General features: G+C 41.7%; 1 protein-coding gene and 1 non-coding gene across 2 annotated transcripts; both read left to right on the plus strand.

The window, feature by feature from the left end:
• Positions 1-76, plus strand: trnaa-ugc (transfer RNA alanine (anticodon UGC)). The gene has a single exon. It is a non-coding gene; the product is annotated as a tRNA-Ala (tRNA).
• A 2149-nt stretch (positions 77-2225) lies between these two features.
• Positions 2226-8613, plus strand: LOC129859030 (SKI/DACH domain-containing protein 1-like). The gene has a single exon (XM_055928349.1). It carries the CDS (start codon positions 2804-2806, stop codon positions 5444-5446), a length of 2643 nt encoding a protein of 880 aa, XP_055784324.1. The 5' UTR covers positions 2226-2803; the 3' UTR covers positions 5447-8613.
• The last annotated feature ends 15086 nt before the right edge of the window (positions 8614-23699 follow it).

Genomic DNA, 23699 nt, shown 5'->3' on the forward strand with positions numbered 1-23699 from the left:
GGCCCCGTGTGGCTCAGTTGGTAGAGCATGGCGCTTGCAACGCCAGGGTTGTGGGTTCGATTCCCACGGGGGGCCAGTACAAAAAAAAAAGTATGAATGTATGTACTTGTAAGTCGCTCTGGATAAGAGCGTCTGCTAAATGACTTAAATGTTCTTTTCACAATTCACCTTAAATAGCGCGCCCGTAAAGCGCCGTTGCCACGCTGGTGGTTTCTCCTGATCTTGATCATTGGCGAGGTCAATGAGAGGTGCAGCTAGGCAGCAAAGCCTAGCGCCCTAGTGGCGCAGCGGTCTAAGGCAAAGCATTTCAATTCTAGAGGCGTCACTAAAGACACCCTGGTTCGATACAACCGGCCGTGATTGGGAGTCCCATATGGCGGCGCACAATTGGCCCAGCGTCGTCCGGGTTTGGCCAGTGTATGCCGTCATTGAAAATAAGAATTTGTTCTTAACTGACTTGCCTGGTTAAATGAAAATAAATAAAATAAGGCAACTATACTTGTACGGTCAAGCCGTCATCATAAATGATCATATTGCAACCTATTCAAAGGGCTTTATTGGCCTGGGAAACATATGTTACATTGCCTAAGCAAGTGAAATATATAATAAACAATAGTGAGATAAACAATTTTTTTCAAATCTCTCCCATGCATGCCTGTTGTCCTACACACACACACACACACACACACACACACACACACACACACACACACAACAATTAACCAACCATTACAGACCTCTTTACATTAGGATCAGGGCGCAGTGAGTGATGATATGGCACAGCGTGACGTTTCTCCTGTCAGCCTCACCCCGCTCTGCTTTCAGTATATGCATAATACAGCCTTAAACAGTGTGTGTGTGTGTGTGTGTGTGTGTGTGTGTGTGTGTGTGTGTGTGTGTGTGTGTGTGTGTGTGTGTGTGTGTGTGTTTGGTAGGAGCTACAATACCTTGTTGAACACAAAACCCTTAGTGTAAATTCACAATATCACACACACACACACCAATTAACAATCAAACTCATTCTATAGCCTACTCCTTACTGAAATAAAATAATGTAATAATATATTTTATCAAAATGTATAATGATAGGCCTATGTGCAATATAATAAACCCAATATTAGTTATTATCAAGTTTGCAGAAGACGCCTTGGGGAAAAGCAACTCTGAGCATGCACTTTTACCGCACGTTAAAGCACGAGCCTTTCCCAGATTAATCGTCAGTTACGTTGTTCGTGTATTTATCGTGTTGTGCCGGGGAACAGCAGACTCGGTGGCCAGGATAGAAAGAGCATATTTACCGGTTTAAAATATCCCCGCGAGACATAGACTGATCATTAATACCGAGGTGAATGGCACAGTAGCAGCAATGCAGAGAAAACACACACACACACACACACACACACACACACACACACACACACACACACACACACACACACACACACACACACACACACACACACACACACACACACTAACCATTCACCAAGTTTGCAACCTAAATGCATTTAGCAAAATTAATAATGTAGCCTAATCGCAAAATGAATCAAACATTCAAATAGGCCTATAACAACATGTATGTCGTTTATTTTTGAAATACTAAGGCCTGTGCAAATGTGTGGTTATGCGCAGAGGTTTGGCTAACCGTCGTTGGAACGAGCTCTCCTTTCACCCTCGAGATTCACACAGAACTATAAAAGCTCACGCCAAAGCATAATTGTCGAGTATAACTCGACACTCTAAATGTTGGAGTTCGAAGAGCATTCTAAATAGGTGAAAAGGGAAAATCTCTTTGTCTCCGAGTCCATTGGAAAGACAGCTATAATGCACCAATCCATCACAATAGAATTAGTGAAGGGGTTACACAAATTAACAGACGTCTAAATTCAATCACTTATACTTTATTGGCGTATGCCATCTATATATTTATTTGTAATGATAGGCTATTTGTTCTCTCAATAATGCCACTTGGTTTCCCTGACAGCGCTATAGGCATAATGCCATAAATACTACTAGCAGGGTATAGGAGACGACTTGCCCGGTTCAGCTATTCCACCTTGTCTCTTAAAAAACAATATTGAAATATGAACTTGTCATAGCGGCATTATGTACTTAACAAACGGAGGTGGGGGGGGGGGGGGGGCTCAGGGTGTGGAATACCCATTTTTATTGCATCACCTGTCAGTGGCGTCCAATAGGATTCTAGTCTGAGGGCATTAATTGATGAAGGTGTCTCCGGGCTCTCGCACTTCCCCTCTGTCATTTTATTTGTGGCTAACCCTGCAGCCAGGATAGCAGCTGCATTTAGGCTCTTATTCGCTCTCTCTCTTTCCCTCCCTCCCCCTCTCTCTCTCTCCCTCCCTCCCTCTGTAGCTCGCTCCCTCTCCCTACCCCTCTCTTCTCTTTTTTATCCTCTCGCTGTGGCAGTGGTATACACCTTCCTGCCGTGCTGCCGGTCAGAGGGAGTGAGCCGGAGAGGAGAGGCAGGTAGGGGTTAGCAGTTAGTCAGCAGCCGGCCTGTCGGTACAATCTCTCGCATTCCTCCACCATGCCTGGTCCGGGGCAGGGCCTGAGGACAGATGCTGTGAACCCATCCGACACCGCTCCATTTAACTCCGCATCTCAAAGTTTGCCTGTCCATGACAGCGTGGAGGTACTAGGACGCATCAGCAGCGGCCGACTGGCGCGTCAGAATGCCTTGAGCTCAAAACAAGGAGTTTATTCCTTTTTCTTTTCATAGCTGCACGAGGACAATTGATCGAGATTAATGCTTGGATTATTACAATAGAGAGGGAAAAGCAACATGGGAGACCTGAAGTGTGGGTTTGAGGAGATGCAGGGAGTGAGGCTGGGATACCTGCTGATAAAAGGAAAACAAATGTTCGCCCTCTCCCAGGTCTTCACTGACCTACTGAAAAATATTCCCCGGACCACCGTGCACAAACGCATGGACCACCTGAACGTTAAAAAACACCACTGTGATTTGGAGGAGCTGAGAAAGCTCAAAGCAATCAATTCTATTGCTTTCCACGCGGCTAAATGTACTCTGATATCACGGGAGGATGTGGAGGCGCTTTATTTCTCCTGCAAAACGGAACGCGTGTTAAAATCCAACAAAAGAAAAGCAAAGGCCAGTTTACCCGAGGATGTGGGCGAGGGCAAGCTTCACGCGGACACGCACCCTACCGGGTTATGGAAGGAGAAAGTTTGGTTAAGTTTACACAGCGTGCCACAGACTCTTTCCCTCAACAAATCCGGCAAGAGAGAGCAACCAACCTCGCGCCCCGACTCCAATCTACCTCAAATTTACAATAAATCCCTCGATCAGGATTATTCCTTTGTCACCAAGTCGGCATGTAAACCTTTTAAAAACTATGAAACAGCTCAAATACCGGGCAATTGCGTCGCATTTAGCCAGAGACATTCGTTTTTCCGGAGCGTGGTTAGCCGTCAGCCGGTGTTGTTTAAGTCCGCCATTGCTGCTCAGTCTAGGCTCTCTGCAGCCGGCGACCTACTTCACAAAAGGAAGAGGAGGCGCGAGGGGGGCGGCGGCAGGGATAGGGACAGCGGCGGCGCGAGGCAGTCGTGGAGCAGGAGCAGACACACACACTCACACACTCACCCTCACGCACACCACCCGGTGCTTCTCGTGCAGCCCAAGTGCTGCAGCAAGCCAAAAACCCAGCACAACCACAACGGGACAACTCTGGGCCATTTCCATCTTGGACGCGAGTTTTACCTCGACCACGGAGCTCACCACCATCCTCACCCGCAGCAACATGTAGGGGCTTTCCCGGAGAGCTACAGCAGTGACACCGAATCCAGCTGCTACTCAGAGCCGCTCAACAACGACTCAGACTTTGGCTCCAGTTTATCCACAAGCAGCAACTCTGGGACCTCTGATGAGGAGGAAGATGAGGAGGATGAAGAGGAGAGCCCGTTGGAGAGTTCTGAGGTCAGTTCTGACGAGGAGAGTTCATCTCAATCTGACAGCAGCTCTGTGTCCAGTCAGGTCTCTGTCCAGTCCATCCGCTTCAGGAGGGCCCGGTTCTCCTCTGTCAACGCAACCAAAAATATCACCACTAGAACTCTGCCTAACGCTATAACTCTCTCCACTACTCTCTCCGGCACTAGAACTCAGTCCAACAGTATAACTCTCTCGCACACTAAAGCACCTTTGCTCCTGCAGCCTACCTTCCACTACAGCCACAAGCAGCAGCCATCTATACCGGTTGTCCAGGGTGGAACCAGCCAGGTGGACTATGCCAGTCCAAGGAAACAACAGAAGTACGAGTTTATAGCAAGGGAGGCCAAGCAGGACGCACACACACACAGGTTCAGCTCGCCTGTCATCCGGGGGAGTTGTTTCACTGAGAGGAGAGACAGGAAGGTTCCTGAGTCCCAGGTCCAGACCAAAAGAGAGATAAAGAGAGCCGAGCTGGTGTCCAGAACAGTTTACGCACTGAGCCCCTCACCTAACCCCAACGGGAACAAAGCGGTTCCTCCGCACAGAACACCGGGACACGCAAACAAATGCCCCTCAGTCCTGAGCTCACACTGCGCCCATGACAAAGACACAAAGCACTCCAAGCCTACAGACAACAACCAGCTTTCATTAGCTGCAAATCTAAAGAGAGAGGTGAGAATTAGCCCAAGCCTGAAACTGCCCTCTCCGCTCAAAACCATTAAGACCGAGCCGGAAGAGCTCTCAGTGGCCGCGGGTCCCCTCCCTAACAGTGGCAGGGCGGTCAAGACTCCCCCCTTCAACCTGCAGAATGTGAAAATCAAAGTGGAGCAAAGCTATGATGAATTCGAATACAACAGTAAGGCCTCCGGGTTCCACTGCAAAGGAGACGAGGCGGATATCAACAATGGCCAGTACCCCGGCGGCGACATCAAACACGCTGCTGGCTGTTTCAACAACGAGCCCAAAGCCATTGAAAGTTCTGCTGGGGCTCCCAAGTCCTCATCCGGCTTGCAGGAATGCAGGAGCACTCGAGACACCCCTTGTTCGGAGGAGGGGGAGTATAAAAACGGAGTTGGGGTCAGGAAAAACTGCAGGACTCTGGTTCTGGGGAAGGAGTCTGGAATGTCGAGGGCGCAGGCGAAACAGAACGTGTCCAAAGTTGACAGGACTTTATCTTCTCGTCCCGTGGGCAAAGCAGAGATTTGTGATGGAAATATTGAGCATCTAACAGGGGCGAGTAAACGAAAACGCGCGTCCAGTAATGTAGCACCCTCTCCGAAGAGGCCTTTCAGCTTCATGGCGAATTTCCCCGCTCCTCCGTCCCTGGTTGTGGGCAGCGACGGGGATTTAAGCCCAGCTTACTCTCTGAACTCTCTGGGGGGACCCCGACCTCCCACCCGCTCTCACCCCGTGTGGCGGTGGCAGCCTGGCGGTCGGACAGTCCCTCCCCCATCCGCTCAGAGAATCAGGAAATGTTGACGCTTTTTTCTTTGACAAGAACAACCGCAACAACAACAAAATCCTGGATGGAAACCTACAGTACCTTGACTACAACATAAGTCTTAAAGTGAATGGGAGGCACTAATGTATTGCATCCTTCAGTTGTTTTTATTTAAATGTTTTCCTTTATTTGATGTTGTGGATTTAAAACATTCCTCGTTGTTGTGGAGTTGTTGATCAGTAATACATACACACTGCTATTCTCCATAACGCGCGGAACGTCTTTGAGCCTCTCTTCCTATGCCACTGGATGACCTCTCCTCGTGGATTTATTGTGACTAACTAACTCTAAATAAGCTATCCACCATAAGCAATAGGCTACACGATTTGGCAAAATGTGCTTATTTACATTTTTATCGGATCTATTGTTTCTGTTCCCCTTGACGCTGGACCTGTTGGATTTTACCAGGGTTACAGCTCGACCTGTTGGATTTTACCAGGGTTTCAGTGAAGTAAACATTTGTGCTGTACTGCCTTTGTGGTGAGAGAACGAGAGGGAAAGGCTCCCTCATAAAAATCACAGCACTCCTATGCTGGTCTGTGTTTTTCTATCATCAGCTGGGTAGGCTTAATCAACAGATGCAGGGTTGTCCTTAAATAACATGGTTAGCCCTACTGTCTGTCACCTTAGCCTCATTAGAGTTGTAGTTGGTGTTTTTCTATAGGATTTTAAAAACCTCATAGAAACCCTCATTTCGGTTTTAATTTGATGCTTGCCAGAGTTTGGGTCAATTGTATCTATTTTCAGATAACTATTTTTGAATTCGATATCAAATGTAGATTAATTTCTTCATGCAAGTCAAAAATCATAACGTTAATTTCAGGCTATATTGAATAGGACATAATTGTAAGTGACTTGACTCTTATTCTGATCTGGCTGGTGCTTGCCGTTTTTCAGAGTGTTTGTGAACAGCCTTGTTTCTATTTCCTGAGAGTATTTCCTGCAAGCTTATGTTTGGCTGTAGTCAGACAGCTACCAGTGCCCATTCAGGCCCAAAACAGTGCAGACCTTACATACAGACAATCACACAGAGAGAAATGCCCAGACCTGACACAAATCACGCCTTTTCGGAAAAAATCGCACGTCCTGACAACCTTGACATGTTTTTGCATTTTGGTGGGACATTTTCCTATATATTACAGGTTTATTGATGAATTGAAACACGCATAGCCCTAATGTAGCCTACACGAAAAAGAGAATACTGTGAAAATAACCCTCCTGTCCTACCAGTTTGGGAGTTGTACACTAAAACAAAAACCCACCAAAAGGGTGTCTTACAACACACTGAGCCTAATGTAATTTAGAAACAACACGTGGAGGCACAAGTGATAGGCCTACATGCATTGCACGTTGACACACGCGGCCCCATTTCAGCTTGAGGAGTGTAGGCTAGCTTGGCCTAATTATGAAAGAGGTGATTGTTTAAGAGAAGCTTAAAATAAAATACATTTAAAATAAGGTTGGCTATTAGCCTATGTCCACTTAAATATTTCACTTAAAATTGACCATTTATAATTGGTTATTTGTGGCCATCCATAGCCTACACATGAAGTTGGACTGTTTACTATTTGCATATTTAGGTCAAAACGGTAATATAGTTGTTTATTGTACCCTTGCATCTGAAAGCTTGCTGAAATGCCCAGCACAGCAAGTTGCTGTGGAATAGTTATATATTAGCTCAGTGGGTAAATGCGTAATTACCTGTTTACATTCTGCGGTGAAGCCCACCGTGCTGAATTGACCTGAGAAATTCTCCAGTCGGTCAAAATTACTAAAATATAGTCTACAGAGGATTAGCAGTCAGTCGAAAATGTGTAGGCCCAAACACAAAGCTGGTTGTACCGTATTATGATAGCATTGCACTCTGCAGTGATTCGAGTTTTACACAAAATGCCATGGCCCTCTCCATATCCCCAACTGATATAGATTAGGCTAAACGCAGACTTTCTTCTCTCGTGTATCAAGTCAGAAAAATGTTTTCTAATTTTGCCACGTAACCATAAGTATAGCCTTTAAATATTTACACGCGATAAATTTGTCAGACTTTTTTCATTATGTTAAATATTCTGATGTTGTTGATAGAAAAACACAGAATATACAAAAAAAAAGAAAATTCTGTCAAATGTAACTAAAGTTGCATCTAAATATCTATATTTTCCCACCAACGTAAAATGTTGATTTTATGAAGTTGTAGCAAAGATATTCCCCCTGTGACAAAGAGAATAATCAAACCACATAACAACAAACCACATGCCTGATGTCATGATTCTCACAGCAACATCAGCAGTAAAGACAGAAACAAAGGCCCATTCGATTGGTGATTGTAGTTAAGAGAGAAAGAAGCTTGGGTTAACTCAATGCTCAGATTTTGTATTGATTGAGCTGTGTAAAATGCACCTCTACCACCCCAAACCATGCGTATCTCCCTGTAGAGTAGGTATGTATAGAGGCAAAAATGTGCCTCTAAACTAAACACAGCCATTTTATTCTCCATTTGAAAATGACGTGATCCCTCCAACCTAGAGGGAGTTGGGGGAAGGGGACGATCTCCCTGGGAGGAGAGGGAGGGGGATTCATATGTTCTAGGAGGGAAACTTTCACCCTGTAATGCCCGTGTCAAAGTTTACTGGGCCAGAGGAGGGATATACAGCGCAGCGTTCAGCGAGGGCACACACACACACACACACACACACACGCCCCTCTGTAGGTACTTACCAATTCTCACGCCGATCCCAGAGAGCCTCATCCGGGCAAGGAGGTGGTGGTAGAGGCATTTACGGAGGGAACTACCACATCAGAGCTCTGACAGTGACGCTATCAATGTAAACAATTGCATGGTGTCGCAGCTCGAGGCATGGGGCCCACCCCTCTTTCTCCCGCTCTATCTCCTGCTTTGCCCCGCTTTCTCACCCATTCCCCTAGCTTTTTGATACAATGCTTGAGGTCAGGATTTTGACATGAAATTTGAAGTCACTGGTTGTTTATATAAAAAAATATATATTTATTTTTGTGAATTACTGAGTTTTTGTATATCATTGTTGTGTAGGATAATGCACTCGAAATGAAAAACTTGAATGGTGGATTTCTGAAGCACTTTCCCTTTCTTCTGAGTTATGAAGTGTTCATTAAATACGTCTGAGTGTGAGTGACGGCGCATTCTCTTTGTTGTGAGTTGAAGAAACACACACTTCATTCATCTTGATATTAGATACACTGTATTCCTATGTAAATTGAATCGTCACCAAGAGGATACCATGTTGACAGCGCATTGGTTCTGTGGACAAATGCGTAATCAACATGTATTTTGGGGTAGGATCTATTGGTGCAAGGTAACAGTTTTACTCTGCATGCATTGGGTTACTGAACTTTATTGGCATGTAACCCACCCTTACTATGACCCACAGATATATTACACTACCATGCATGATACACACTATAGGCCTACTTCTGAGTAATTACGTACATATGTTAACATAGGCCAAGACAGTGCAAACGTCTAGTTCTATATACAAACCTGTAGTACACATGTGGGCCTATGAGTGCCATCAAGTCCTTACCAAACCCTTCACCATTGACATCCACACGAATAAACGGTATGATCGACTCATAGTGCCTAGTACCCTTTCACATGCACTTCATTCGACATCATCCGCCATGTTTGTTTCTCTGTTCCGGTTTTGAGTAATGGGATTTTATGGTATGGTAAACCCGGAGGTTGATGGGGGAGTCCTGTTGTCTAACCCTGGCCCGGCCCCACAGTAGCCTATGGGTGGAGGTTAGCAGGCCGCTCACTGAGACAGACGACCATGTAAAGCTAAAGCATTCTAGAGGTAAATTCCAGTGCGGATTGCGAACCAATAGACTATAACTTCTATAGAATAACAGGAGCTAGGCAGAGAGGAATTGAACGAGTTAAAACACAAACTGGATTAAGAGAAACCTCAGGCAATTTACTAAAGAGGTCGGCTACTCAATATGGCGCCGTCGCTGCGTGGACAGTTATCGCATCCGAGGCACTCAAATAGCCTACAGTATTCCCAGCTGCTGTCCTTGTTTAGAAAACCAGGTTATAGGAGTAACGCTGACGGACACAGCCTGAATCAGGTTCAGCACAACGCACCTAGCTATCAGACAATTAAATACAAGTGATCGATAAAGGCTGTCAGAACGCCTTTATATTATAGGCCTATAAAAAAAAGATATGAAAAAGATTGTTGACAAGACTATTCAATATCACAGAACTCAAAATACTTTATGAATTAATGAACAAATAATAATTTGAATGAATTAGGCTAATTAAATAGATTTTAAGTTGTACAGGGTCATTAGAACACACACGCAGAAACACACACAATAAGTTATTAGCTTAAATACAATTAGCTTACATAAATACCATTTCATCTATATATCGTTTTCATTGGTCGCTTGAGGGAAACAATTGTTAATTATGCATCATCAAACAAAATGTCTGCACTTTTCTATACCATATATATATATATATATATATTCTTTACACACTGTTAGTAAGTAACTCGACCTTCAAGTAAAATTCTGCATTGATATCAATGGGAGATTTCCGTGAGAGTTCGGGTTACGTGAGCATATGTCACTTTGGAGCCCTCCACACTGGCTGTAATCAATAGGCAAATGCTGCCGGTGTTAACCCGTCCCATGCAGTCTGATATGGCCTGATCCTAAACAACATGAAGACCAGAAATCCCATATCCTATGGCCAAATTAATATATGTATTTTGTGTGCACTAAATTGTCCGAATTACCAATAGTCTTAATGGAATAATGATAGGTCTAGGCCTACTTTCAAACACTATTAGGCACTATGTAATGTATTCATTTCAACAGGCAAATGCAGCCAGACCAAAGTACTACTACTAGGCTATATGACCTCACAGAATGATGTAACAAAGACCATGAACAGCAGAAATCCACACTGATTTGGTGAAAATGTTGCACCAGCGCCTGAATCTAACGACCTGACTAATGAATATAAGTCATTCCATCCACGATTTTTAGTAGTTCAATAACTATATTAATGAAAGCAGAATTATTTTGAAATGAATAGATACTGAAACCACCCATATCATGTTCCTATAGCAAGACAGAAGCCATAAGAAACAGGCAGCACTGCTGCTTCAGTCACCACACATGATGCTGCTGTGGCCGGTACTTCAACTACTAACAGGCCTACACACTATAGGAGATATCTAGGTACGTGAAACCCAGTGAAAATGCAATTATCCCCTTCACATCCATGGCTCTATAGGTGACCCATTACCCTGCATTTCAACCCTGCTACGATGTTTCACCTGTTTGTGGGAATATGGTTTTGGAATGAGGTAGTATTTTAAAACTTACTTTGGAGAGTTGCCTGTGTGTGTGCGCCTGTGTGTGCGCCTGTGTGTGTGTGTGTGTGTGTGTGTGTGTGTGTGTGTGCGTGCGTGTGTGTGTGTGTGTGTGTGTGTGTGTGTGTGTGTGTGTGTGTGTGTGTGTGTGTGTGTGTGTGTGTGTGTGTGTGTGTGTGTGTGCGTGCGTGAGACCTGTATAAGCTACTCCATACGCCGAAGCTGTACCAGTCGATTTGTATGGTCCAGTCCGGTTGAAACGGAAGCTCGTATAGGCTGAAACACTTCATGACGAACTATCAGCTCATCCGTAGAAACTCAAACTCTCAAAACAAAAGATTTCAGTTCAGTCCTTATGACTCAAAGACCGTACAAATGAAACACCCATATGTTTTATTGTCTCACTGACAATGCTGGTTATTTACTTAACCGAAGAGCGTCTGTTTTACAACGCTGACTTCTGTAAACATGCTGGTTTGGCCTCCATTGGCAGAACAGCATAGTTAGTAGTCATGATAACAAAGGTGTAATCATGCAACATAACAGCACATCTCCTCTTAGTTTCCATAATGTGACTGACTGCCTGAAGCCTGCAGTGGAGGCAAAAAGGAGGACGAAACAAGGGGATTGTCCCTTCTAATGTTTAGCCAACTCGTGATTCAAATATAAAATTGAAGTCATTTTGATGCCTGTGTCCAATGTCTGTGTCTATACATAAACTCATTTATACTTTCATTTGAACTCTTTTTGCAAAATTTGTGATTTTTTTTTCAGCAATTTTCTGTCATTAAGTCATTTGGTCGCGCGTAAATGAGCTCTGAAGACTATATTATCAGTATTCTAAAAGATAATGGTGGGTAAATGTGTTTGTGGCTTATTATGCAGGACACAATGCGACCCAGACCGAAGCACGCTTCATTCAGACATTTTGAGAATTCCTTTGATTCTAGTCCCATTATTCGCACGAATTGCCATAGTGTTTTGTCTTTTGCCTCGCGTTTTACAGTTCTCCGGTGGACTTTAGCTATGTTTGACATCAAGTAAAGGTGTTATTGAGTAGAGGAGATATTGAATACATTGAGTATATCTATTCTTAGTGGTATACTATTTTTTTTATTTCATAGTGGCATGCTACCACACACAGTAGTATTATTGTGTGATTCCACAGAGTTGTATCAGATTGTTCATCTGAGTCCGGAGAGATGCTCTGGACTGACTGACTGACTGACTGACTGACTGACTGACTGCCTGCCTGACTGCCTGTCTGCCCTGTATATGGTCCTGCTGTGGCAGCGAGGAAGGGAGCGCGAGAAGACAGAGGGGATATAGAGATAGATGGAGAGAAAGAGAGAGAGAGAGAGAAAGCAAGAGAGCGACAGAGAGCAGTGGTGTAAGTACTTAAGTAGTATTACTATACTACTTAAGTCCTTTTTTGAGGGTATCTGTACTTTTACTTCACTACATTACATTCCTAAAGAAAAATATGTACTTTCTACTCCCATACATTTTTCCTGACACCAAAAACTACTCGTTACATTTAGAATGCTCAGGCAGGAAAGCATTGTGGTCCAATTCACGCACCTATCAATATAAGGCGTTGTCATCCCTACTGCCTCTGATCTGGCTGAATCACTAAACACAAATACTGTCTTTGTAAATTATGTCTGAGTGCTGGAGTGTGCCCCTCTCTGTTCATAAATGTGCTTAATATAATATATTTTTAATATATTTTTAGTTTTACTCAAGTATGACAATTGAGTACTTTTTCCACCACTGTACTGTAAAACCATTTACTCTTTTTACTTAAATTTTTTTTTTTAACCAAATACTTTTTGACTTTTCTCAAGTAGTATTTTACTGGGTGACTTTTACTTTTACTTGAGTCATTTTCTCTTAAGGTATCTTTACTTTTACTCAAATGTAGATTATGTCGGCCAGAGAAAGTTTGATAAATATCCATTAATGGGGTTAAGATAGGCATTTAGAATATTTTTTCAAACGTTTTCTACAGTCAATCCCTTGTGAAGGCCGACACGCATTTTATCATAAAAGAAGTAAGCTATTTTCCACATCTAACCATTGTACTGCAAGTGTTGCTGACTATTTTCCAAATTTTTCATGTTGTGCTCATGCACCTTTGTTGGAAAGTGAAGTAGCGACAGTATAGTATTTTCACGTTAAATGTTAACACACACACACGCACACGCACACGCACACGCACACGCATACACACACACACACACACACACACACACACACACACACACACACACACACACACACACACACACACACACACACACACATTATATGTTAGTTTAATTATAAAATATATATGTGTGGAGGTAATATGCGTTTTCTTTTATAATCATCATATTTTCAAATATATATTCACAGTTATATTGGTCAGCAATAACCTTAGCTCGTAATTAAACTAAGGGTTTAAAATTAGTTATTTCAGTCTAATACAAACAGGCCTAGAACAAAATCGGAAAGAATGACGTTATAAGGAGTAATCCAAATTACATAACATGGTCCCAATTATATAACAACGCATGGATGCATCCAACGATACAAAATAAATTCAGCGTGAAGCTGAACGCTTGCTTGCATAGTGCAGCCAATGAGTTCATGAAGCCAACTCTACATATCGATAGGTTTTAAAGGCAAGGCGCCTGTGTACAACAGCGTTTGTGTCTGGTTAAAAATTACATGATCTAAAGACATTTGGAAATCGGGTGTAGCATCGACAGGTTGCACGGAGAGAGGTGAGAGGCTTTTCTGATCGCGATGGAGCAGGGCTACATATGGGGGTCGTGGGTCGAGGGGAAACAGTCTGGCAGAGGGCTTGCGCCTGGTCATGGAGCTCAGAGCGATTTTAAAGCTTCTTATGCGGTGAGGGAAAGGAACATGTCGGAAAAATAGCGTAGACTGAGCTGCAGAGTTGCCTATTCCAGTTCTATTTTCTACATGCACAAGTACAGTGACATGCCATTCCAAGCCCTACCCAAAAGTGCAGTATTCAATAGAAAAAGTATAACTAATAAGTACATTTAAAAAAACCACGGGAAATAAGAAATGAGAGGAAATATATACATGTGCCATTGCCAAATGGACAATTTGCATGGGTACTGGAGTATAGATGTAGATATGTACATGTAGTCAGGGATATTGGAGTATAGAGGTAGATATTTACATGTAGCCAGGGATACTGGAGTAGAGAGGTAGATATGTACATGTAGTCAGGGATACTGGAGTAGAAAGGTAGATATGTACATGTAGCCAGGGATACTGGAGTAGAGAGGTAGATATGTACATGTAGCCAGGGATACTGGAGTAGAAAGGTAGATATGTACATGTAGTCAGGGATACTGGAGTAGAGAGGTAGATATGTACATGTAGCCAGGGATACTGGAGTATAGAGGTAGATATGTACATGTAGTCAGGGATACTGGAGTAGAGAGGTAGATATGTACATGTAGCCAGGGATACTGGAGTAGAGAGGTAGATATGTACATGTAGTCAGGGATACTGGAGTATAGAGGTAAATATGTACATGTAGTCAGGGATACTGGAGTATAGATGTAGATATGTACATGTAGCCAGGGATACTGGAGTAGAGAGGTAGATATGTACATGTAGCCAGGGATACTGGAGTAGAAAGGTAGATATGTACATGTAGTCAGGGATACTGGAGTAGAGAGGTAGATATGTACATGTAGCCAGGGATACTGGAGTATAGAGGTAGATATGTACATGTAGTCAGGGATACTGGAGTAGAGAGGTAGATATGTACATGTAGCCAGGGATACTGGAGTAGAGAGGTAGATATGTACATGTAGTCAGGGATACTGGAGTATAGAGGTAAATATGTACATGTAGCCAGGGATACTGGAGTATAGAGGTAGATATGTACATGTAGCCAGGGATTAGGAGAAAGTGACATGGAGAAACGTAATTAATAATAATAATAATATAAACAATAATAATTACATTGTAATAATAATAATAAACAGTATGGCAGCAGTATAAGTGGTGGGTGTGTGCGTTTTGGTGAGTATGTCTAGGTACGTGTGTGGGTGTGAACTGTGAATGTCTATGTGTGCAAGAGCTTTAGTGTGTGCATCATAGGCGGGTATAAGCCTACATGTAAACAGGGCTGAAAAGTGACTGGCGGCAGGAATATATAAATACTTATGGTAATATGTCAATGGTAATATATACATGTAAACAGTAGTAATAGTGACCAGTAGCTGGATAAATAGATAGATACTAATGGTAATTGTAATCAACAGTCAATGAACGGCAGTGTAGTGGTAGTTGTAGTAATACATGTAATCAATAATAATTTTAGCAGCATCGTAGGCGTGAGGGGGAGCAGAAGTTGTTAGCCATCTTATGGCCAGGGGATAGAAGCTGTTTAGGAGTCTGTTGGTCTGAGGCTTGATGCACAGGTACCGCCTGCCGGACGGGCGCATGAACAGTCCGCTCCAGGTGGCTGGAGTCATTGGAAAATTTTCGGGACATTCTCCGATTCAAGGCCTATATTTGAAGTGTAGACTATTTGATATAACTGTGGCCTTGTAAAATAATGATATGAAGAACATGTAAAATAAATGAAAATATAATTTCAAGTCGAGAAGCCACCGCTTTATTACAAATGAATTTTTATGTAGGACATGGAAATTTAAAGATGCAAATCTCTTAGCCCGATACAACTCCATGCCAAAAGCCAGCCTCATGATTCAGCTCAAAATCCGGATTGGAGTTCTACGCGTAAAACTTCTGCAGTCCTATTCTTCACTGCACTAACCTCTTAAAGCTTCGGCTATACGACATTTTAGTCCCAGTGCTGAGAGATCCTTTATCAGGATGTATGCCTATAGCCTAGGCTATTTTTAGATAAGCATACATACAAATGAGTTAGTTTATGAGGATCTGCTTAGAATCAAATGGGGCTTAACTATAGCCTAAGTAAATACATGCATTTACATTTGTTCATATTGCTTTTTATCATGATGTAACATGTACTCATAATACATCATTCATACAGATACATGCAGGGTTGGGGAATAACTGATTACATGCAATCTGATTACAAAAAAAACTGTAAGCCTAACTGTAATCAGTTCTGTTACCAGCAAAAAATATTGTAATCAGATTACAGATACTTTGAAAATGTAGATGATTACTTATTGGATAACATTTACATTCAGAAAGGACGTTTACGAAAAAAGACATTATCACACCTTTCTGTTGTCCCAATGACATTCAATTCCTCACTGGAAAAAAGGCGCCAATTTCAGTTTGTTCCACCTGAGTGAGTCTTACCACAGTCAGAGAGCGCTATTATGACACACCAAATGCGTCTGATGTATCATTTTTGTCTTCTTCCAACGCGTTTTAAGGAGAAAGTAATCAGATTACGATACCGAGTTTAGGCAATCCAAAAATTACATAACTGCTTACAATTTTGGACACGCAGGAAAATAACTGGTTACATTTAGAAAGTAATTTACCCATCCCTGGCTACGTTTAGACTATTTTTTAAAGGGGTAATGAATACAAGAACAAATGATCGGTCCATAGGCCTACTAATTTACTAACACTAATTTAAACTATAATCACTTACATCAGCAGACCTCGAGTAAAAGTGTCGCTTATGAAATTTAAAATAAAATAAAAGTGCTGCCTCGTGTCCTGACCGAACAATCAGTTTCTGAATCCATTTAAGGCAGATTGACACCGGAGCCCCGAGTGACCTCCGGGGTTAAAGGACTCATTTCACAACGACCCCAAACAGGCACAAACTATACCATACCAACTTAGTCCCAGTTCTTACTCTCATGATGTATTATTATTTATAACATTGAAGAATTGTTAAAGGTAGCAAATAAGCAATTCGTTCTCCATGGTCCTCATTTTACCATCGAAAAGGCTAATATCTGACAAATCCATAGTCTATTTCTAATCCTTTTGAACAAATGAGTGGACGTCCCTTATTTTAAAATATATTTCACAACAGCTGCTAGTTAGACGCAACTGACTTAAATATCCAACTATTAGAGCTGAAATTAGTATAGCGATTTCTCCTCTCTTGAAGCGCAATGGCCGATGACTCCACCATGTCTAACGTGATCTAACTTAATAAAAATGATAGTAAGTATATAACAGCGACTGCAATTGTTGCAATTGTAACCGTTTATCGGGAAAACGTTAACTTTATCCATGACAAACAGATATCGTAGGCAGTAGGCATCCGAATTGACAGAAAAACATTCATGCACAGAGGGAGACATGAAATCACACTGGAATTCCTTATGCAGATGGTTTAATATGCCTATAGGCTATTATATATAGGCATATAGAGTTATTGATACGTTAATTGTATCAATATTTAAATTTCATATTTGCCTATGAAATATGTTTGATGTAGGATAGGCTAAAACAATGACATATTATTCAATAAAGTGTTATGTAGGCCAACAGCCGCTACAGAAAATATTCCCACCAGAATCCACTGAATAGACTCATCATTGCCAAATATCCCAGTGGTAGCCTAATGCTTTGGTTTTACTGTGACTACCTACCATTGCTTCAAACGATAAAACGTGAACATTTTAATTGTCAAGTAGCTTTATAGAAAAAAGTATGTGGCTCTATTCTGCATTCTAAAATGACAGCTCAAAAACGAGAATTCTCGTCATTGATAAACGCCATTGTTTGTCGATAGGCTGTGGACGTGCCCGCGCCCGCGTACCCGCCTGCGGGTATTTAGAGACAATCACGTCCAGCGGTGACCTTTGGCCCCTCATACCATGAAATCAGGCTCCGCGACATGCGCTGAGTGAATGCCATGCACGAACACAACAACAAATATAGCTACAAATAGTCTACTGCTCTAGAATAGCCGAACAAATGATTAGCTCATATTTATTCATTCATTTTTACCAACAAATAGGCTAGCCTATTTTCCATTAGGAAAAATGTCCAAGCAATGTCTAATTCATGGACACAACCTATACCCACAGTCCCTTAATTTTGAGATTAGTTAAATGGTTATGCTTATTAGGACACATTTTTATCTTAATTATAATTTATCTTAATAAATAACTGATTAACTGAAACTTAAATGAAGTCAAGTCAACAACTTTGGAATTAGCATGCATATCAAGCCTGAAAAGGACTGTCATGGAAAAAGATTAGGCTATTGAACACAAAATAAAAGGAGAAACATGAAAATGTAATTTCGGTGAATAGCAGATTTGTGAGAAAAGAGGGATGCTATAATGCATAGAAGCCTACACAAACACTTTTATTAGCCTAAATATGGACTAATGCAGCAGGCTGTTATACACTACATGACCAAAAGTATGCAGACTCCTGCTCGTCAAACATCTCATTCCAAAATCATGTGCATTAATATGGAGTTGGTCCCCCTTTGCTACTATAACAGCCTCCGCTCTTCTGGGAAGGCTTTCCACTGGTTGTTGGAACATTGCTGCAGGGACTTGCTTCCATTCAGCCATAACAGCATTAGTGAAGAAGGGCACTGATGTTGGGCAATGAGGCCTGGCTCGCAGTCGGAGTTCCAATTCATTCCAAAGATGTTCGATGGGGTTGAGGTCAGGGCTCTGTGCAGGCCAGTCAAGTTCTTCCACACCTATCTCGACAAACCATTTCTGTATGGACCTCGCTTTGTGCACAGACGCATTGTCATGCTGAAACAGGAAAGGGCCTTCCCCAAACTGTTGCCACAAAGTTGAAAGCACAGAATCGTCTATAATGTCATTGTATGCTGTAGTGTTAAGATTTCGCTTCACTGGAACTAAGGGGCCTAGCCCGAACTATGAAAAACAGCCCCAGACCATTATTCCTCCTCCACCAAACTTTACAGCTGGCACTATGCATTGGGGCAGGTAGCATTGTCCTAGCATCCGCCAAACCCAGATTCGTCGTGTCGGACTGCCAGATGGTGAAGTGTGATTAATCACTCTAGAGAACGCGTTTCCACTGCTCTGGAGTCCAATGGCGGCAAGCTTTACACCATTCCAGCCGACGCTTGGCATGGCGCATGGTGATCTTAGGCTTGTGTGCGGCTGCTCGGCCATGGAAACCCATTTCATAAACTCCAGAAGAACAGTTCTTGTGCTGACATTGCTTCCAGAGGCAGTTTGGAACTCGGTAGTGAATGTTCAGAGGACAGACAATTTTTACGAGCTATGCGCTTCAGCACTCTGCAGTCCTGTTCTGTGAGCTTGTATAGCTCCTAAATGTTTCCACTTCACAATAACAGCACTTACAGTTGACAGGGGCAGATCTAGCAGGGCAGAAACGTGACAAACTGACTTGTTGGAAAGGTGGCATCCTATGAAGGTGCTACGTTGAAAGTCACTGAGATAATCAGTCAGGCCATTCCACTGCCATTGTTTGTTTGTATCAAATAAGCTAGGCCTACACTTTTCGTTGGAAATACTCCCTTTTTTCACATTTAAAGTTATACAGTTCTTAATTTGCTGAATTTTGAAACACAATAGGAAACTTTGTCTGGCTCTCCTGCTTCCACTCAGGTTTCAGCCAACTTTTGGACCACTTCTTTAAATTGGGTATTCAGGGTCTGGAACAAAGGGGGAAAGCAGAGTATTCAGGCCACATTGTATTTAACCCTTAAGGAAACGCAGGAGCAACGGCCTTTCAACCCACCTCTTTTACGCTTCCCGAAATCAAACAGGATATATGAATGAATAATACAACGTGACGTGACCAACCCGGTGTTCCGGTTGTTCATGTCACGGTGGATCTCCGTTAATGGTTTGGTTGGATTGGGTTTTGTTTGGAGGGTAATCCGACCCGGACCTAACCCCGGGGGAACCGCAGCGTCAACAGACGTAGTCGAACAGTTTATAGGCCCAATACTTTAAATATGCGAAACTTCAAAATATGTACTACATTCAAATTGCTTTTGCTGGAATCCAATATGGCTAAGGAAATATTCCTGGTTTATAATGCATGCAGGTTCAGCATGCTGAACGGATGTCAAGCCCTTTTGTGAACGCAGGACTGCTTATATGATACTCACTTATTTGTCAAACTATACAGCCTGTTCTTTGATATGTTCGATAGTGAGAGTTGTCTGAAGCCAATCAAGCAATTATCAGATCAGAAAAAATACATTATGTCTATTCAGGGAATAACTGGTGAAGAACGTGAACCTTTTGGATGTTGCATTGAATTTAAGTGACATATTTGTATTATTTAATTGTCTTAAAATGTGATAAGGACACGTTCAAAGTTAAAGCGGCAATCAGAAATGAACAACAAAGTATTTATAGACAAAGCTATGGATGTAAAGACTGACCATCCACAATATCAAAACTAAAGTTTTTAACCAATTATAGGTTGGTGGGTGGTTATTTTTGTCATTTTTCACACATGTACAAGTCTGTATTAATAGCATTGCCCCTTTAGGTAAAAATTCCCCCAATTCCCCTTGGGACCCCCTCAGAGTGGGGTCACAACCAGGGTCGGCCATTATCAATGGTGACCATGGAGCAATTCGGGGTAAGTGCCTTGCTCAAGGGCACATAGGAATATTTTTCACCTTGTCGGTTCGGGGATTCGAACCAGCAACCTTTCATTCAGTTACTGGTCCAAACCTGTAACTGCTAGGCTTCCTGCCACGCTTTAATTTGTTCACAAACATTGGATTAAAACAAGTTTATATTGGAGTTCTGGTGGGGTACGAAAGTTGAACTAAGCTCATAAGGCATTGACAAGTTATAATCTTCAAGAATCAATGTGTACATACAATATAATGATTAATTTATAAGTCTAAAAAGGGATGTAGCAACTGCAGATTGGCCCTTTAGGTCAAAATGTAGGCCTCATTATTTCCCAATTCTATTGAAGCAATTGAATATTGATCAGTAATATTTTGATGTAAAATATGATATCGATCAGCAGTGAGGAATGTGATGTAAAATCAGGAAATAAAGGTCTATCCATAGAGATGATACGATTTTTTGCCTGTGAGAAATAATAACAATCTGATTAATCAAGAAAACGCACCTTTGCTGACAATTTGAAATGTTGCAGTGTTTGTGCCTTCACTTAGAAACCTCAACTGCCCCATGGGTACCTTTACTGCTATTTGGCCTAGGCTTATTCTATAGGCCTAAATAAATAGTTGACTGGTTCAGTAGGCAAGCCTATCCACAATACCGGCTACTTCATTTCCCCAAGCTCTTTAATAGCATGAACAACAACAAAACATTGATAGCAGCATTTTTACAAGGCTTTAGCAAACCACTCTGGGATACATTTGGTTTCGTCTAGCCTAGGCATATTCATACAGCATGGCGTTAACTATTTATAAACAAGGCCCACAGTTTCCGTTAATTACAATTCAATTATTGTTCTGTAGTGCATATATTTGACCTGCAGTCTAACCTGCTGGTTACCGACGTGATATATAGCCTAGGCTACATACATTTCGGCTACACTACTTGAAAGTGATGCCAGGTCTTTTTGGTTTCAAACCTAATTTGACATGAAAGTGCAAATCTCGAAAAATATTTTCAAATTGAACCAACAAACAAACAAGAAAATGCAAACAGTCAGTCTGTGAAAAACCAAGCCTAGATAATTGTTCATATGTATCCTGTATGAAAAACAAAATGTCTTTCTGAGTGGAAATTTTAAGGGAAAGTACTCAGTCTAAGTAGGTTACAAGGCAGTGACAGTATTTATAGTGACTTGTTGGAATGCTATAGACCTACATCCTCAAGTTAATTATTCATTTGCACATCGTTATATTGTTCGTTGGATCATCTTATTTAAAACGTACTTTACTTAGAGTCCAGAGATTATTCGTGTTTCATTACACTGGTTTTCATACTGATCCCTGCATGCTATATAGGGCATGGTTCCCAACTTTTTTTGGTTTTAATTTTTGTATATAAAGACTAAAAACTCCAGCAAATCAGCTCCAAGTGATTTTAATTGAGGAAATCTGTTCCAAAGTATTCCCTCGCATAATAGAGAGATATATGTGATTGTATCCCACTGGGCACAGACGTCAATTCAGCGTCAATTCCACGTTGGTTTAACATAATTTAATTGAAATGATGTAGAAACAACGTTGAACCAGTGTGTGCCCAGTGGGATACAAATGTAAGCAAGTTTTGAAATGATTATGATTTAGTCAAACAGTATATATGTTTGGGCTTCTTGCGGTCATTTTGCAGTCTACAAATGATTTGTAATTATGTTCGGCCCCTGAAGATCCGCTCAAATCGGCCAGCGGCTGAATTTGGTTGATGATGCCTGCTATATGGGGTGTAACATTGTGCACTGTGTTCTAGAAAATACTATTTCACGGGGTATTTATATTAAAAAATATATATATTTATATTAAAATATATAATATATTTAAATTTACATTTATATTAAAAAAAATCGAAACAAAATGTTTAAGAAAATGATGGTTGACTGTAATAATTATTGAAAATAATAAAACAGAATTAATCATTTGGAAGAATTGCTCGATGGAAATGGGCTATTCATTCAGTTAATGCTGAAAAAAGTTAATACAAATTCTAGTCAAACGTAGGCAATATGTTCTAATTCCGATTTTTTTAAAGATCCATTTAACATGGATGTGATTCTTTGTATTCAGAAAAAAATATAAAAAACAAAGTCGTTATCATGCCCGGTTTGTCACCGAGGAAAGGGTGACAGTTGAATGACAATGCATAATTTTAACCTGACAATGACTGAGCAGATGTCACGCATTTAAACAGGCCTAAATTATTGTTTTCAAAATACTTTAGAACACTGTATTATTGGCATATCAGCTGTTACGCGTTCTCCGTGCGACGTAAACAACGCTTACATACGCAGTAGTCTAACAAAATATGTTTCTACCGCGGAAGAACGAGACTGTTGTGCTGTGCTCGGTGCGGTGGTGTTCTGTCATAGTAGCCTAGGCTACACGGAGAATATGCGTCTCTCTGCGTGTGTGCTGCGCTCTGCCGCAGTAGATGGGTTATGTTTTGTGAGCCTTGATGGGCTGATCATTAACTGATTATAGACATAGAATAAAAAAACAGCCAAGACAACGAATTACCTGTTAATAACTGTGAAATTATTTGGACTTTGTTCTGTCTGCAGTTAGGCTATTCGTTGGTTTTCTTAAGTGACCATTGACCTAAATGGGGTGTTAATTATATATAAAAATGTCATTTTTAACAGTGAGGAGAAAATTAGGCTTATACTGGGCAGTAAAACACACACAGCTAAAATATATTCTGCAGCCCGTTGTAGGCGATGATTCAATCTACAAGCGCCCCCTCCCGGCCACTGAAGGGTGTGACGCGCTCTCTTAAAGGGGATGTCAGGAATACCGGAAATAACATTTAAGGTGGAACGGGGGGAGATACAGGCGCACCATCTGGGCGTTCTGCAAGGGATCCATAGAGCCCGCGAGAGAGGTGGTGTCATGTCTTTTGCTATTTAGTGTTTTATACCCAAACACATTCAATGACATGTATAATACTGCCGTGTTTGAGTAGGCGGTGTGAATTAGCTGCTGGTGGATCTGAAACTATTCAAGCTTCAATCTTGGGTCTATAATTAACTGATAGGTGTCTGGATGGCAGCAGATCAGATGTTGTTGCATGAAGCTAAATGATGAACAGCAGTGATGCCCTATGACCCTCAAACTCAACTCTGGACCGCGAAGACAGTTCCACTGCATTTAAATTTAAAAATCCTCTCTAAACAGGGATTGATTTAGACATAGGGCACCACGTGTGTGAAATTAATAATTAGGTAGAAGAGAAAGGCAGGAGGCTCCGGACCTCGTAGGGTA

This window comes from Salvelinus fontinalis, chromosome 7, assembly GCF_029448725.1.
Source record: "Salvelinus fontinalis isolate EN_2023a chromosome 7, ASM2944872v1, whole genome shotgun sequence".
NCBI lineage: Eukaryota > Metazoa > Chordata > Actinopteri > Salmoniformes > Salmonidae > Salvelinus > Salvelinus fontinalis.

Bases quoted from the DNA above. Each gene is read 5' to 3' on its own strand.
- LOC129859030 (XM_055928349.1), top strand. From the start codon at position 2,804: ATGGGAGACCTGAAGTGTGGGTTTGAGGAGATGCAGGGAGTGAGGCTG.